The sequence below is a fragment of the Orbicella faveolata genome, unplaced genomic scaffold, assembly GCF_042242905.1.
Source record: "Orbicella faveolata isolate gen_17 unplaced genomic scaffold, um_ofav_v1 contig_13, whole genome shotgun sequence".
Taxonomy (NCBI): Eukaryota; Metazoa; Cnidaria; class Anthozoa; order Scleractinia; family Merulinidae; genus Orbicella; species Orbicella faveolata.
Window position 1 is genome coordinate 5,815,800 of NW_028301540.1, and position 17,381 is coordinate 5,833,180.

The 17,381-nt window shown below is 39.9% G+C and overlaps 1 protein-coding gene, 1 long non-coding RNA gene and 1 pseudogene across 3 annotated transcripts in view; 1 reads left to right on the forward strand and 2 right to left on the reverse strand.

Moving 5' to 3' along the window:
* LOC149114744 (uncharacterized) overlaps nucleotides 1-17,381 on the reverse strand; it is a 40,163-nt gene that overhangs the window by 4,296 nt on the left and 18,486 nt on the right. The window lies entirely within an intron of this gene.
* On the forward strand, nucleotides 7,332-10,400 carry LOC149114745 (uncharacterized; annotated as a pseudogene).
* On the reverse strand, nucleotides 10,867-14,422 carry LOC149114746 (putative ATP-dependent DNA helicase Q1). Of its 2 annotated transcripts, XM_089284265.1 has the most exons (3): nucleotides 14,351-14,422; nucleotides 13,514-13,759; nucleotides 10,867-12,869 (listed from the first exon to the last, which is right to left on the reverse strand). In XM_089284265.1, exons 1-3 carry the CDS (start codon nucleotides 14,420-14,422, stop codon nucleotides 11,211-11,213), a joined length of 1,977 nt encoding a protein of 658 aa, XP_089140391.1. In that variant the 3' UTR covers nucleotides 10,867-11,210. The 2 variants fall into 2 exon arrangements, with proteins under 2 accessions (XP_089140391.1, XP_089140392.1); XM_089284266.1 differs by lacking the exon at nucleotides 13,514-13,759.

A 17,381-nucleotide genomic window follows, 5' to 3' on the forward strand; every position in this document is an offset into this window, starting at 1 on the left:
AAAGTAATAAAGACCAATTTCCTGATGATTTTGATTTTTGACCATGTGTTACACAAATGGGAGGGGTGATTGTGCTACTCATCTGCAATAATAGTCATAAATCCGTTGAAGGTCAGGGAATGATTAAATTTTTTTGTCATATCATAGGTAAGTTAAATATCAAACTGGATACTTTGCACAAATGCCCTGCAAAGTGGCTAGACAGGGACCTTGACGGGAAGAGAGTGGAAGACATCAGTTGAAGCGTGGCATCAAACCCTGCCATAATTCATAATGGAGAGCCATGGTTGGCAATAGCCAATATAACCAAAGAAGACGTGACAAATGATAAATCCATTTTAAAAAGGAGCGAAACTGGAACTCGTTGAAGGCCTTCATTGTCATGCCATGGTAAAGAAGGTACAAAGTATTCTTTCACGTCACAACGATTTTTAGTTACAAAATGCTTTTCTTTGTTACTGGGGCAATGACAAGGCAAGCAATGAAAGATCGCAAACAGTACTACGAAAATGTTCCTGAAAGACAAGAAGAAGATTCTCAGGACTCAGAGACATCCGATGAAATACTAGACGAATATGCACAACAACAAGGAAGCAACGCATCGGATCCCAAGGAGAAGACTGGAAGAAGTTTACCTTGATCAATGGAAAACTGGGTACAGGCAACACACACTATTTGCAAAGCAATAAGTGCCGCACTACAAAAAGAGTACGTCAGTGTTGCTGCTCCTACTGGATTTCTAGCTTCAACCTACCATGGGAAATTCACAGAAGACACATTCTCCGCTGACACCATACATGGGTTGTTCAAATATCCAGTCAATCCTACAGAGAGACCACAGATAAACTGGCAACTTGTGGCTAGATTGCAGAATACCCGGCTTACAAAACATCTAACTTAAAAAACTGCTCCCGCAGTGCCACAGTCGTGTTGTAATGCTGCGCCCGCAGTCCTGCAGCCCCATAGTCATCAGTCGTTGTAATGATAATCAGTCAAGTTGCAATGCTGCTCCCGCAGTCCCGCAGTCGCCAAAATGAATAACAACTCGGTTGCTATATCAAGCGCATCGATGCCTCGCTTGTTACAACGACAACAACAACAAAACAAAATGCACTACTTGTACCCTTTCTTTTATCTGTCGTGTCGGATATCCTACTTTTGTGAATCATATGATTGCAAACACTTTTTCAAACACCCAAGGTATTCTACTACCGCACTACTCATGTATCTACTTCGTTCTCTAATCCATGAGCCAAAACAAGTGCGCTAGGCATGAATATACCTCGTTCTATAATCCACGAGCCTCCATTAACTATTTACAAAGGATACGGATACTTCATCCTTGACCCATTAAACCTTTCATAACAGTAGACCTACAGTACAGTTAGTCTCTTAAGTAGTCGTTATTTTGATCGGTGATGCGTGTTGCGTTACTACAGTATCCAAATAACCGGGCTGCGTTAGACCTCCGTTGTAAAATGAGCTGTCCTTCATAATTATACCTTTAGCAACAGTGTCAATTCTCGGAAATCATGCGTGACTTTTTTTAAACATTGTATCCACAAAAATGAGATCATGAAATAATATTTTATCGCCATGTTTTATTGCATATGATTCACTGCCCTTCAACATGATGTCCACGATGATACTTGGCGTTTTCTAAATTTACTCTCATCAATTTGAACAACCTTTCCCTCTCCAAAGGTCGAGGTCAAAACATGAGGAAAATCATTCTCTGGCTAGATTGTGAAAAAGTCCCAAAGGGACGCGCATATGTGGCAATATCTCGCATACATAAACACTTCGATTTGCTTTTCGTGCTTCTTGTAATTAAAATGATCAGAGAAAGAACGACAGCCTAAAACGACATAGCAGTAACACCCGAACTCCGAGTAAATTGCTTTTAATTGGCGTTTTTAATTAACGAAATTTCCAAAGCGATGACTTTCAAAATATAAAAGTTAAAAGTGGTCCATTATGTTTTTCTTTTTTCACCCAAATGTTTTAAGATAGCCATCTGCGGTTTGTTGGAAACGAATTATGTATTCAGGGTGACCGCCAGAGTCACGCAATTGTTTACATTCTCACGGCGGTTCAGGGAAAAATTCATGAGAAGCACAGGCCAAGGCGGGCGACTTAAAACCATTTGCCCAGAGATATTTTTTGATTTTCAAACAGGTGGGTGTACAGTTAACCCGTATAAAGTGTTTTTATGGCATTTAAAGTTATAGCCCATAGAAAAATATGGCGATATTTTAGTGCTATAATTCGTTTGAAACACATCGTAATATTTTCCGTTCGTGTTCGATCTCGTTTCAGGCTGAAACGAAGCCTCGATTTATTTTATTTTTCGCTCAGTCATACCATGAAGACCTGAGCTGAATGTAAAGACCATTGAAAGATTCTCAAGTAGCTGTTCTGCGGAGCGCGAAGCAATCAAATATTCGGAAAATTCAGCAAAACCGGAAGTAGATTTTGAGCCTAATCGGAAAAAAATCGTTTTTCGCAAATTTCTCCCCAAAAAAGCTGCATTAGCAGAAACTAACTATGGTCCGTTTGTTTACTAGCTAGGGCCAATCTATGGGCAAAAAATGAGCAAAATCGATTTTTCGACTTGTGCCGTTGTTTGGTCCATAATTATGGGCACTGGCTCTTAAAGTAGTTTAGACAACAAACAAACTCTAAAAGAAAGGCTGGGGGGATGGATATAGTCGCTTTTCCAAATTTTAATACATGCATTCCATAGGTGATCAGTCAGCACCATAATCTGAGTAACAGTAAGGGCAACATTATTGCAGTTAACCAAGCTACTAAATAAAAATTCTTTCTTTGTTGGCAGCGTTTGCTAGATATTATTTTATTGCGTGATGGGGTTTTTGAGCCAAGTACACCTCAGGAAAAAAATCTATATTGAAGTTGGCAAGGAAATTGTAAATGGTAGGTTGTAAGTGGCCTTATGCAATAATTTTTTTCTGCAGGTAGCATCTTTTGAACCTTTAAATGATACATACATTCTGCTGAATTTGGACTTGTTTCACTCCAACACTGCCGGTGTAATTGATGCTTCTATATGACAGCTTTAGACAAGAACAAATTGATACCGAAACTTTCCTTTATGTTCCCATGTTTCATTAGTATATTTTCCACATAACTGTCACTTTTCATGACCTTCATTGCCCCTTTATTATCCTTACCTGTAAACTTATGACATAGTATATTTTAATGAAAGCCTTCCTCTTAAATCAATTTTCAATGTCAAATTTTATATGTAAATAGTTTTTCAATGATTGTTTATCGATAATCTTCGAGTATTTTTTTTAATTATCCTTATCATTGTCTCTGAAAAGCCGCCATGGGGAGTTGACAATAAAAATTTGTGTTGTATTGCATTGTAATGACATCTTTTAGATGTGGAGGCATTGTTTGCTTAATTTGTTTCCTTTTTAATTTGTTTCCAAGCTTAGCATATCCAATATATCTTCAAACAAGAATCACCTTAGGAAAGGCACCTTGAGGCAGACAGCCTCTTACGAGCAGTAAGCAAAAAAATATATTACTTGGTGGATCAATTACATGAAACCCCCTTCATTTTTAGTACACTGTACAGTGGAGGATGGGCCATGAAAGAGTCAAGGTGTGCACTGGGTTTAGACCCCAATCAAAGGCAGAAAAAGGCTCAGGACAGAATAAAGCTATGTTTGCAAGTTTTAACAGCTGTTTTCATTGAATGAGCCACAACCATAACTAAGCCCTTTCCACTCTGCAACAGGCATACCAAACCAACAGGAGCCACTTCTTCACCATTACTTGGTCCTTGTATCAAATGAAATCCTACAAGCAAGCAAAGTTGCTTCCAACCACAACGCAATCATGGCTGCAGATTTCGGCCAAATTTTGATCCCCTTGGACTGTTGACCTCATTTACTATTCAGTGGAGGGTTTTATTTCAAGTACTCCACAATAAGTGCAATGACTGGGAAGAGAAATATTACTGGATGAACAGACTTATTTTAAACTTTGTTTGGCTGGAAATTTGTTGGAGTTAGGCCCCTTTTTTTCGAAACCATGACAAACCCTTGCCACCCAGATATCACTTTGTCTTATGATTTTATTTCAGGAAGCGTTCCTTCAAACTAACCCACTGTGGGATTAAGTTAATCCAGACTGTTTCGATGTTTATGGAAGCTGGAACGAGTCATCGATTGAGCCACAATGACAAGGGGCCTGAGAATGACATTTTTCTTCTATTGCATTTACAGACCACTGTTGTTTCCCTTTACAAACCACCCCCGGATAATCTGCCACAGCTGATAGCTGTCGAACAAGATTCACCTCCAAAGGTGCTGGTTCAGCCAGCTTCTCAGCAGCCCACAGTTAGACCAACTCCACGTACTAAGACTCTGGCACAAAGTCCTTTGCAGCGACTAGACTTAGTGTCCCCTGTCAGACCACTGCAACACAGTTTGTTCCACGGCACATAACCAGACAAACAACCAGATGTCCTGGGATATTTGAAACAGATATGCAAGCAGCAAACAGCTGGCCGAACAGCAGAAACAGCTTGCCGAACAGCAGCAGCAGACACAACAAGGCCTGGACCCCTTAATCGCAATCCTTTGCGGGTACCCCGAACCATTCAACCATGTGCCAGTTGTTGCGGCCGACTAGGAGCCGAATGAACAAACTGATATTGATTAGGTCACGGGGCTCAGTAGCACATGGTTTTTTGTCTTAAAAGTAGTTTCGTGACAGGGACTGCGATTGCTATGTTCGTTTGTTACAGTTTTTGTACTTTTCCCACCGTTTATCGCACAGAATATGTAAGTATGAGGTTTGTAATTTCCTTTTACCCCAAAGTGTTGTCAATTTAGGTTTTTTTTGTTCAGTTTTTACCCTAGGCATAGATCAATTCAAGACAATACAAAAATAATGGTGGAAATGTCTGTCATTTGAAAGTTGTATACAATCACAAGATGACCTGGATTAAAGCATTGTGTTCTACAACTATGCGCCAAAAAAGCTCTCTGCAAATTGTCCCCAACACCAGTCCTCCCTACTTCCTCTATACCAGTTCCTCCAATTCCACCAGTACCGTTGTTATCTTCTGTACCAGATCCTCCAACTGCATCTCCCCTAGAGTAGCCATTTTCTCCTCAGTCTCCTGATGATGACACCATACTCCATCTACGATTGCAGTCAACGTCATAGAGGGACTTTGCAGTGCAACTGCTACGCCATATATTCAGGCTCCATGAACTGGAAGGACTCTCTCCTCCGCAGAGGTTCCCAATGGGGCTTTCGTTGTAAAAATCCGCTGGGCAAGGTGGGTGCAGGCGCAAAAGAACGGGATCCACTGAGCGGGGAACCTCTGCCAGAAGCTTGTCGTTTTCTGGTACATCCTTGTCGTTTTCTGGTACATTGATCAATTTCTCAGCCCTCGCGGACTTTGCGAGCTTGAAACTTGGCAAAAATCAGCGCTAGGTATGCTACTACAATTAGCAATCGTTATTTTCCAGACAACGTTACATATTTTCGCAAAAAACAGCAAAAATATTGTTCTCCGAAGCCCCCCCTGGAACCTGGCTGAAACTATGGGGAGTAGTGACAAGTACGTTGTTTTTTGGAGGTCAAATGTCAAAATGGCGGAAGCAAGAGAGGAAGCGCTTGACATTTCCTTCCAAGAGATTCTCTTGAAGGTAAATATTCCTCTTCTATGTCTTCTTTTTGTCTTTTATCCCTACTAGCTGCATTTCGTTTATTAAATTTCGGCCTTTAGTTCACTAACTTTACAAAGCCATAGCTTCGTTACAAACAAATCTGTCTCTCGGAAGTAACAATTAAGCATATAAAAAGTTACAAACAAACGATTTAAACTTTGAAAACTGTTCCGTCTACTAGTTTTTCAAAAAATCGGTATCGCAATCCGTTTCAATCTTATTTAATTTTTTTCTACATCCGGCCGTATCTCCTTTTGTATATATATGCTGTGTTATTGAAATGCTCTATTTTAAGTGCTTTATGTGCTTTTGGTGGCCATTTTGCCATGTGTAAATCCTTTAAACGAAAACCTCACAACCTCCTTTGGTTTTTTAGATGACCCACAGAAAAGACAGTTAACACCATCGAAGGTTGAGCCCACCAGTAAACGGTCTCGACAGAATTTAAGTGGACGATTTTACAAGGACAGGAAAGAAACGTTTTCTTCTGTTCTCCAAGAAAGGTTTGTGGAAAGTCCAGGGAAACAAGCCACACAAGAATCCATTCTCAGTGCTTTACAGTTAAACAAAGAAGAGAAAGGGCTGGCCACACGTGCTGTAACAAAAACATTCCCCTCTTCCAAATTAAATAAAAGAAAAGGGGTTTATACTAACATCAGAAAAGCAGTTTCTTTTAACTGTGAAGATGATAAATCAGGAACAGTTACTGTGGATAGTGAAATAGCTAATGTACAAGCCCTTATTGCTGACTCAAGAAAAAGAGGAAATGATCTTCTGGAGGATATTATTGCCAAGGTAACTGCTGGAGAGACTAATGCCTTGCAAGCACTTTTGTTGGCTTACAAAACGGAAACTGAATTGTTAACTGCTAAATCAGAATTACTTGACAAGATCTATGAGCGTGAAATTCAATTTTTAATGAGAACTGATCAGTCATCCACACTTTCTCAGTCAGAGAAAACAAAACTTACAGAGGAGGTAGACTTGTTATCAAAAACATTAAGTTTTGGATTGAGAAGTGGTGAGGAAGTCTTTATCAATGAGGAGATTTTTACAGATCTTGTAAACAATGTTGCAGAGAAGTTTCCCTTTCTCTTTGACATTGTTAAGACTCTCTTTCCAAGTGACGACAGGAGAAAGGAGAAAGGAGCAGTTCACTCTCTAAGCCTATTAATGAGCCTGAGAAACAATCAGTGCCAAAATGATGTAACATTAGTTTTTACAATTCTTCTGGTTGCTTATGGAGCTGGTACACGAATGGTGAATATGCTGAATAAAGTTGGATTAACTCTTCACTGGGACACTCTTATGTCATTCCTGGACAGGTACAACAGGAAAAAGTTTGACAAACTGCACTCTAATATACCAGCAGAGAAACCCTTGTTTTTGCTATTGGACAATGTGAACATTCACAGGGGATATCAAAGACACCATAGGTTGTTTAAGGTGCCAAAGGTGAACATGTGGAACTTCACTGTTAGAGGATTACTAAACCCAGACATCACTGGCATTGAAGATTTGTTGAGTACACCTGACACTTCACTGCAGAGCCAGGACAATGTGGTAGGGTGGAATGCTAACAATATACAATTGGAAAACTGTAACGAACATTTTTTAATTTGGCAGAAGTTCAGTAAAAGTTACATTCTCCAGTTGCTTTATGATGGATTGAACAAGATTCCACCACATGAAAAACCCATTTGTGAAATGAATGAAAAACAATGTAACCAGTGGTTGTCAAATGCTGATGGTTGTACCCAACAGAATGTGAAACTGAGCATTCCCAGCATTGAAAACATTTTTGACACAAGTATGTCCACAGTGAAGACTGATGTTCACATATTACCTCTGTCATTAGAAAATAATGCAACCCTTACAGGAACAAGTGTGATTCTAGATCAGTTTGCTGAGGAATTTGGCCTTTGCAATAAAGTGGACAAACTGGAAACATTGCCATTTGACAAAAGGAACAGGAATTTCAGCCTTAAAAAAGCCAGGGAACATGTTGAGTTTTTAATCATGTTGTATGAACACAGAGATGAAATGGCTGACTTATTAAAAACCTTGGAGGCAACAGAAAAAGAGTTTGACAGTTCTCAAGAGTTAACCACAAATGATGATGGTGATGATGAGCTTGCAGGTGATTCTGATGATGAAAATAGAACAACTATTCAGCAAGCTAAGAGTCGCTTTGCAAAGTGTGATCAAGTTTTCACTGAGCTGTATAATAACATTGCAGATAAGGTGTGGGAATCTAAACAAAGTGATTCAGTGGAACGTGTTATTCAAGACCTGAGCAACATTAACCTGCAGGATGTTAGAGACCATCTTGGCCGTACCTTGTTACATATGGCTGTGGAACAAGGAAACTATGGCCTTGCTTGTTGTCTTATGCAAGCTGGCTGCAACCCAAATGCAAAAGAAATGTGTGGTGCAACACCTCTTGTAATAGCAGTGATAAAGAAAAACAAACAGGTCTGTGAACTTCTGGTTAATCACAGAGCTTGTGTGAGAGGGCCTTTGTTCACAAATATTCCATGCCCACTTAAAATTGCAGAACAAATGCAACTAGCTGAAATATATGAAGTACTGAACCCACAAACGTCAGATAATGAGGATGATGACATATCAGGTTATGATGACTCCTTCAAGAGAACAGATATTTTGATCAGGGATGGATCTGATGAACCAGTATCACAGGTGGATCGTAACTCGGAAGGATTTGTTACAGGCTTAGTAGGAGATCAAGGCACCTGCAAAACTATCAGGGGAGTGATGGGGAGAGCTTCAGCTTACGAGTGGGCAGGGATAATACCAGGTGATCTGCATACAAAAGGATACCTTTGTGAAGCCTGTTTTAAAGAACAAGGACCTGGTGGATTCCACTACATTGCCAACAAGGTAATGAAGAGACCAAAGCTCATTTCTGATGTTTTCAAGAAGAAAAAGTTTGAGACAGGAAATCAAGATCGAATAAAAGAAGCAGTACAAGACTGTGCTAGGTCATATGGAATAGCTGCTGTAATTGAATTTGCTAAAAGTGACTGTTATCCAGGTCCGAGAGATAGGTCAGCTAGCCTCAGAAAGTCAGGGAACCACAATGATGTGCTATATGATGCATTCATTAAATGGATAGAGCAATCAAGTGAAAGGAATGTTGCTTTCAGGTACTATTCAAGAATGTTCCTGTACTATGGGCCTCTCCTTGAACTGTTTGACATCTCCACATCACATGTTTTAGGCCAAGCAAGAGAGGTTTGCTATATTCTGTAGTTGCCCACTTATGCTCATTTGAATTTCAAGAACTATTTCACAGAAACATTTGCTCATGTTGTCAATTTTCTTGGAAAATGGCCTTTGGCATTCCGCAAATTGCTTCAAAAGAATTGTGCAGTTAACCTTTCTGGAAAGAAAGGGGGAGCCATGGAATTGGATGCATTTGTGGAAGCTGAAATAGTTCAGCCACTCAAGATCTAAGTGTCAGGTAAGAGCAGTTCAGTTGTAATGATATGACAGGTGGTCCTGACCAACCAGCACAATAGTGCCCTAATCATATGGGAAAATTGTCTGAGTGATGAAATTAATTCAAATTTGACACTCAGTTGAATACACTTGATACTAAATGACTGGTCCTGAGGGAAAACAGTTAATTTTGTTCAAGGAAAACAAAGTTAACTAATTGATTTCCTAAGGGAGTAAGTGATTTGTTGTAATTCATAATTAATACATAAGGATGGCCCTCAACATTTGCAGGCAAAGGTGTACTGTTACCCTCTGACGTCATGCCCAGACTACAATGTATAGCAGGAAACAGTTTTATTGATACATGTCATGCGAACTTAAGAGCATGTGTTCTTGGGGGAAAATTTCAGCTTTGTAACAATTTTTGTCATGTCAACTTTTGTAAATTTCATATAGCTCACAGGTCTAAAGATAAGTTGTGAATGAATTAAATAATCATATATATTTGCCAGTTAACAACTGGTTCATGCTTTAGTGAGCACAATGGAGGTATTTGATTGCAAGCCTCTGCTAGCTGTTATAAATAACTATCGTTATCATCACCAATCAAATACCTTACAAAAATGAATTCATTTGATCAAACTTTATTTTTGTGTAAAGATGGCCAAGCAAGGCACTCTCTCTTTTAATGTTGTGGACACCTATTGAACATGAAATATCAAAAAAAAAAATTCTATCACTTAAAATGTCTAGTCTTTAAGTAGTTGTCAGAACATTGTCATAGTATAGAAATTATTATAAATATGAAAAAAAACCCTCACTTATGTAATATGTCTGTAATTTTCCGTTCTAGGACATACCTCAGTGAAGATGTGTGAAAGGATAATGTCTAGTATTGATCTGTTTAAAGCTGTCAGGAAAGCATATTCCTCCAAACAAGGTTTTGATGAGCACACCACCCAAAGACATTCTGTTCCAAACTCTTTCCTAGACCAGCTTAAAGGCACGTGGTTTTGCTTAAAAAATGGATTCTTCAATGGAGTTCAATCGGATGACCCCCCTGATGTGTATACTCTTGAAGGCAGTGGCAAACCAAGTGGTAAAGTTCAAAAGTGTCATTTGGATGTCAATGAGAAGGGCACCAAAAAGGTTGCAGAGAAATTCAAGGATAAGCTGTATGAATCCCTTCCTGACCTACACTTTGATCTTTTGACAAATTAAGTTTGAAATTTGCAGTGTGAAGTTTTACAATTATGAAAGTATTTATCCACTGCTTAAAAGGCTAACAAAGTGTAACATGAAGTATTTAATTGCCAAGTGTCTTTTACAGACAGAAAATGTGCAGTTCAAGAAAATATTCATATACCCACCTCACAGAAGGTCATTACAAATTTGAGGGGATAAAAAACCTTCTGCAGGAGGGGTATGGATGTTTTCTGGAACAACACAATAAATAGAGCCAATTGCAAGTCAGGAAGTCACACAATTTATAATAATTATTTCTTAAGTTTCCCTCAAATTTTTTGAAGGTTAATTCTATCATTTTACATGTAGAAGCTATTCCTAGGTGCTCTAATGATAGTCAGATTGTTGGGAAGGTGCAAATAAAGAAGAATTGTGTACCAGTAGTCAATAACCTTGGACCAAAGAAAACTTAGTTATTTAAAGCTGACAACAGCAAACCCAGTTAATCACTCAGGATGTACTTTTTTGGTCTTTCGAGTATTTACATGAAATTATTGTCAACTGTTTGCATGACCCCAGGGGGATCATTAAAACAGTCATGGATGCAAGTTCAGGATTTTTTGTGCTGCATTAACCCTTTAAGGCCCTAGTGTGATCAACTTCAAATTTCTCCTTGCAATATCAATATTAAGTCAATCACCAAAGAGAATTTACCTTCAAACTGAAACAAAAATTTCTCATAACTGCAGAAACAGCAAATTAAAAGTGCAGAGATCAAGGAGAATTTGTATGTTGATTATGGGGTTTAAAGGGTTAAGCTCTTACTGAGGCTAATTATGTTTTAGTTCAGGTCAACATGTCTGATCCTGATAGTATGCCATTTACATCACCAACAGTTAAGAGAATGTTGGAAGATGCTCCATCAATTTTCTCTTTGAGGAAACCTTTAAGAATAAGGCAGTATATGAATTTTACCAACAGCTTTCTTCCATTTCTTCCTGGTAAAAATTCCTTAGCCTTGCAATAACTGGTAAGTTTATCCAAACGATTAGTTAAGATCTCAGCTGATGCAGATCCCATTAAAACTTGAGAAAGCAAAGTAACAGTCACTTTTCCATGGCCAAGTGGCTGCATTTCTATCAGACAGTGGATGACAATTTTGGCAAGTTCTGTCTTGTCACTTTGTATTTCCTCTGCTACAGGTCCTCTTGTGCACACATCACATGCCTCCTCACAAGGGATTGAATCATCTTCCCCAAAATATGATAGTAGACCCACATGCCTACACACATTAGAGTTGTAAAAGAAATAGCTGGATTGATTGAGTTTATTGTACCTTTCATTTCTGTTACCTTCATCTTGAATTTTACTGATGTTATGCAGATGAAAAGACCGGTTTTCAAATTTGAACAAAGCAATGCATGTTGCAGGATTTCTGTCTCTCCCAGCCCTTCCAATTTCCTGGTAATAGTCTTCAAGGCATTCTGGGAATGTTAGGTGAACGACAAATCGTACATCTTTACTGATTCCCATTCCAAAGCACTTTGTTGCACACATAACTTTGGCATTGCCATTGCTCCACAGTTCTTCATGTTTCTTTCTGTCAGTATCACTTAGGGTGCCATGGACATATGTGACACTTATGTTGTGTTTCTTTAGCTCTTGAGCCATGTCCATTGCATCCTGACGCCTTGCACAGTAAACAATTCCACAACTATTCTGAAATTTCTCCTGTAGTATTGTGGCCACTTGTTTCTTTGCATTGTCTTTCTTCTCTTGCACTTCAATAAACAGGTTCTCTCTCATAAAAGATGTCTTGATTACAGTACACTGCTGGAGTTTTAAGCTGTCAATAACTACCTGCAAAGTATGGGGTGTTGCTGTTCCAGTAAAAGCTGCCATTGCAGTTCCAAACTTTTTTAGTTCTCCTAGTCTTGTGAAATCTGGTCTGAAGCCAACTCCCCAGGAATCGATGCAATGAACTTCATCAATGGCAATGAAGGCCAGCCGGCTATTGCCTTTCCAGTTAGATAAGACATTTTGAAGTCTTACATTAAAAATACATTCTGGACTAGTAAAAAGCATAACATATTGGGACCTAAACCGAGTAAGACTGTGAACTACAAAATCCATCTCTGTGTCTGTGAGTGAAGAGTTAAAGTAAAAGGCAGACACACCTTTTTCCCTCAGAGCAGCAACCTGCTCTTCCATTAAAAATTTTAGAGGTTCAATAATGACAGTTAGACCTTGCTTAATTATGGAAGCAATAGTAAAAATTAAGCTTTTGCCTCCCCCAGTGGGCATCAATATTACACAGTCTTTGCCCTCAACTATGGCTTGGATGGCCTGTTGTTGTCCCTCACGGAAGGAATCATATCCGAAAACTGTCTTCATGACATGGAGAGGTTCATCTTCTTTAGACACGGCATCTGGAACCCCTTGCATAATTCCAGCATGAACTGGCTGGGTTTCAGGTGCAGGAGTAGGTAGTGGACTTGCCTGAAACTACAATTTAAATAGCAGACAAAAGATTATGTTTGCCACATGAAGCAGTTCTTTTGAAGATGGTGAAGGTATTTTTAGGGGGGGGGGGGGGCATGGCAGTGGCTGATTTCAACAAGAAAATTGGCCAAAAAGAATAGAATATGTCTGGGCAAACAGAGGTTAATTTTAATTAATTTGCTGGTCAATGTTCTCCTGTTATCAGTGAATTGTAACACATAGGTAATGAGAATTAAAGAAATGATCTCCAATGATGAATATTTACTTATGTCTTGATGTGTATACAAGTTCTCCCAACTAGTACTCATGAAAATGTTTGAGACCAGTAAGGATAATTTGTGAAATGGTGTTTTTTAATTTCTTTAAAAGTACTTAATTTTAAATACTAGTGTTAGGATGAGGAGTCAGAAAATAATCTTGTCTTTATGGGTAAAAATTGTATGTTTTAGGTGCAGTTCTGAAAGTCTCAAAATTCTACTCTGTGTATGTTAATTTAGTTAAAAGTTAAAATGAAAGAATAAAAATTTAAAACATCCAACAACAAACAGAATGCATTGTTTTATTCTATGGTATGTCTTTCATATTTTCATCCACAATTAAATTTGGAGTGGGACAAAGACAATTACCCCATTTATCTTTCTAGCTACCTTTTTATGAAACGTGGCTTCTGCATAGATTTTTTCCTTATTTCGCCACAAGGCAAATGTTGACTCCAACCACTTGTTCTTCACGGCAACTGTTACAGGTTTATTTCCAGCCTCCAGCCAGTTCAATACTCCTTTATGCCAAAGGTAAAGGCCAAACAGCTTTGCTGCCTCTTTCTCGTGTGTTGCCACTAAGGCAAAACATTCATCATTGAATTCAATGGTGAATGATTCATAATGAGCTGAATTCTGGATTGTTATAGAAGACAGGTGATCAGCGAGTTTAATAAATAATTATGCAACGTTAAAGATGAAAATTAACTGCAACTGTATGTATTTAGTTGAAGTTATTTTGACTGTTAAGTATTTTTGGTATTTGTGCAATAAAATAATAAATGGAATAATTTATAAGTTTTCAAGGGGATTTCCAGCAAATAAAGACTATTTACAAGACTGACACATCAACGAATCAACCATTCCTGAGCTTTATTTAAAACAAGAAAACAGGAAATTTAATACATATCTTACATGTGGTATTTTTGTGCTGCTTTTAAAAGAATATTTTGGTACGGATTGTTGTTTATTAACGAAAAGTCTTTCAACTGAAGCTTAAATTTATCGAATTTGATTATACTGCTGAACAGAAAGCTCCTTTTTACAGCAATATTTTTCTTACAGGAAATATATCAGCGATTTGATTGAGTACATTTCAAAATACACATGAAAAGCATTTATTTGGTCGAGGAAAAATATAACTAATAAGCTTAAGTTTAGCAGCACTGCAAGGAAATTTCGTACTCGATAATCAATGAATTTAACAACACTTCAAAGAAACCTTACTTGTTCTCTTCTCTTTTGAGACAGAATCAATAAGTTGTTCAGAGTTTCATCTGCCAAACGTTTCCTTAACATATTCTTTCCTTCTTTAATTTCTTGATCGCCACATGGCTGGTCTCGCGAATGTCAAATTCTGAAGTGATGCTTTAAGCCATCGCTACATAGCAAAATACTTTCAGACAAACAGTCTTTATGAGGACAACAAAGTTTTCCAGCTTTCCACGCATCCAAATACGTTTTTTGTACTTGAACATCACGTAACCGCAGAACAGGACATTCCAATCTGGCCGCCATTTTGCTGACCGACAAACATGTGCGGCATACCCCGGTGAGGAATAGTGATGAAAAGTTACCTCCCCCAGATGGCGGCCATATTTGGCGTGACATCTGGCAGAGGCTCTCGCGGCCGCTCTCGCCATTTTATTACGCCTGCACTCACTACGTACAGCGGACTCTCCCCACCTAAAACCTGTCAGAGCCTCTGCGGAGGAGAGAGCTAGAAGGATACAGGTGTTAGGGGAGTCCAGGGCAAGCTTCCCCTAAACACTGAGAAGCCTGGTAAGATTTGGTTCAGATGGAAACCAAACTGGTACTCAAATAGTAGACTGACACCCCGAATGACCCATCAGCTGCTTGTAGACTAATTTCTCCAAGATCTTTGACAAAGTAGGGAGAATTGAAATAGGCCTGTAATTGTCGATCTCCGCCAGAGAGGGGGATCACCTTTGCCACTTTCCACTCACTAGGCACAACTCCAGTTACAAGAGATAAATTGATGATAAATGTCAAAGGCTTAGTTAAAACAAAAGCAACGCCTTTGAGCAGTCCCAGAGAGAAATTATCCAGTCCAGACACTTTTGTCCGCTTTAGATTTTTTAACTCTTGAACAATTTCTGATTCTTCCACAGCATTCAAAGTAAACTGACTTTCCATACATTGATTGGGAAGATTTCTTCAGCAGGTTTGCTCCAGACAAAGTCACAGAGAATCATTACTTCTAGAGTTTTATTTAGGAAAGCCTTGGACGATTATTACTTGTAATTTTCATTGTATTTTTAAGGGTTTTTAAATGCAGTTAAATGCAATTTAACGGAGTTAACAACAAAGAGCGCCAGTGTTGTCTGGAGTCAGCGGCGTTTCATACATGGGCATGCGCCAGATCCCATGTGCTCTTTGACTGAAGTGTGTTTAGCGTTACAGGCGCTAGCGTGTTATTTGCGTGGCAGTTCATGGGACCTCATCTTCAACGCTTCCTCCCTGAGTAGCGTGTGCATTATTTGTTCTTCGTTCGTCGTTTTTCGAATCTTGCCGTTGTTTCTTTCGTTTGGTATGGCACATCGTCGTGCAACAAACAACAGTGTGGCCGCCATGTTGGATTCAAGTCAGCCTTCTTCTTCAGCCGATTCTCCCTCTTCGGTCGTACGTCCTCCCATTTCTTCGACTCTGGTGTCCACTCCGCCCTCCTTCGTCCTCTCTCAACAGGACCTCAGTCAAGCGTTTTCACAAGCCTTGGGGAATACGTTACCTCGCATTTTGGCGGCTTTGCAAAGTCACTCATCGAGTTCTTCGACAGCGGGAAACGCGGCGTCGGGCACGACGTCATCCAGTTCTGTTGTCATTAACCAACCACTGCCTTCTTCTGCAGGCCAGTCCTCGGGTAATTTGGTCGTTCCTCCCTTTATTTCAACATACTGCACGTTAGGCAATTCTTCTTTATCTTCGCCATCGTTGTTTGGTTCTCGTGGTGCTACGAATGGATTGCCATCTTCCAACCAGTCTTTCACGCCATTGGTCTCCTTTGGTTCTAATTCCTCCATCGCCTCTACCTCAACATCCCTGAATAGGCCGTTTGTTGTTGGCCCCGGTTATTCCCCTATCCCGGAGAAGCTGGTGACAAAAATTAGGTCTGGCCAATTTGTGGATCTTGCTGACTTGCTAGCAGAGAACTTGAAAGCCCAGGAGACAGAGCCCCAAACTTACCTTGATGGCAAACTTCTCGCGAGTTCTTCCAAGAAAAGGGTGCAAGAGATCACTGATATCGTGACATGGGTTGAAGCATTCACTGTGTACTCGTGGATCTTCTGCTGTGCTCATTCTTCCAGATGGCAGGACATGACACAATACAAGCTGCTAATTCTCAAGACGTCGCGCCAGTTCCCTGGGAAGGCTTGGCTCCATTACGATGTTGCATTCCACAAGGACGCAGCTGCTGCAGGTTTGGTGGACTGGTCTCACATGAACCATGATTTGTACAACTTCCATACTCTTTCGTCACCTCTTCCCCAGTCAAGCCAGCAGCCAACCACTTCGTCTTCAGCTTCAATTTCGATAGCCGGTTCATCCACCTTTTGCCGGTCTTGGAATGATGGCACCTGTCGCTGGACCTTTGGTCAATGCCGGTACCTCCATCGCTGTGAGAAATGTGAAGGTGATCATCCACGTGTCAACTGTCCATTTCGGGCCTCAACCTCTTCCTACCGGCGCTCCCAGTCAACTCCCCCATCCCAAAGCAAACGTCTGCGGCGTTGAAGTGGGATCCAAACCATATGTAAATAGCGTACATTTATCTTGTTCAGTTTCCTTTTCAAATTTTTTGATTCCTGTTCCTGTTAATGTTGTTGTTCCTGCACCACAAGATGCTTTTGGTGATGACATGCCCTCCGAAGTGGCACACCATGCTTTGCCCTCTTGTTCTTTGTCCATTTTGGGCGCCCCGCAGCAAGACCTGGTCCCCCCATCCAGAGTAACCCCCATAGACGCAGAGGAACTTCGGCATGAACTGTGTTCTTACCCCAACCAAACGCAAGTGGAGTACGTGATTTCAGGTCTCACAAATGGTTTTCAGCTGGGTTTTGACCCTCGGGCAGTATCTTTAAAATCGGAGAATAAAAATATGCCTTCAGCATCCCTTCAGCCTTCAGTCATCGACCAGTATCTCCTCACGGAACTCGACAAAGGCCGTGTAGCTGGCCCCTTTGCTATAGCCCCTATCCCAAACCTCCATGTGAGTCGCTTTGGAATTATCCCGAAGTAC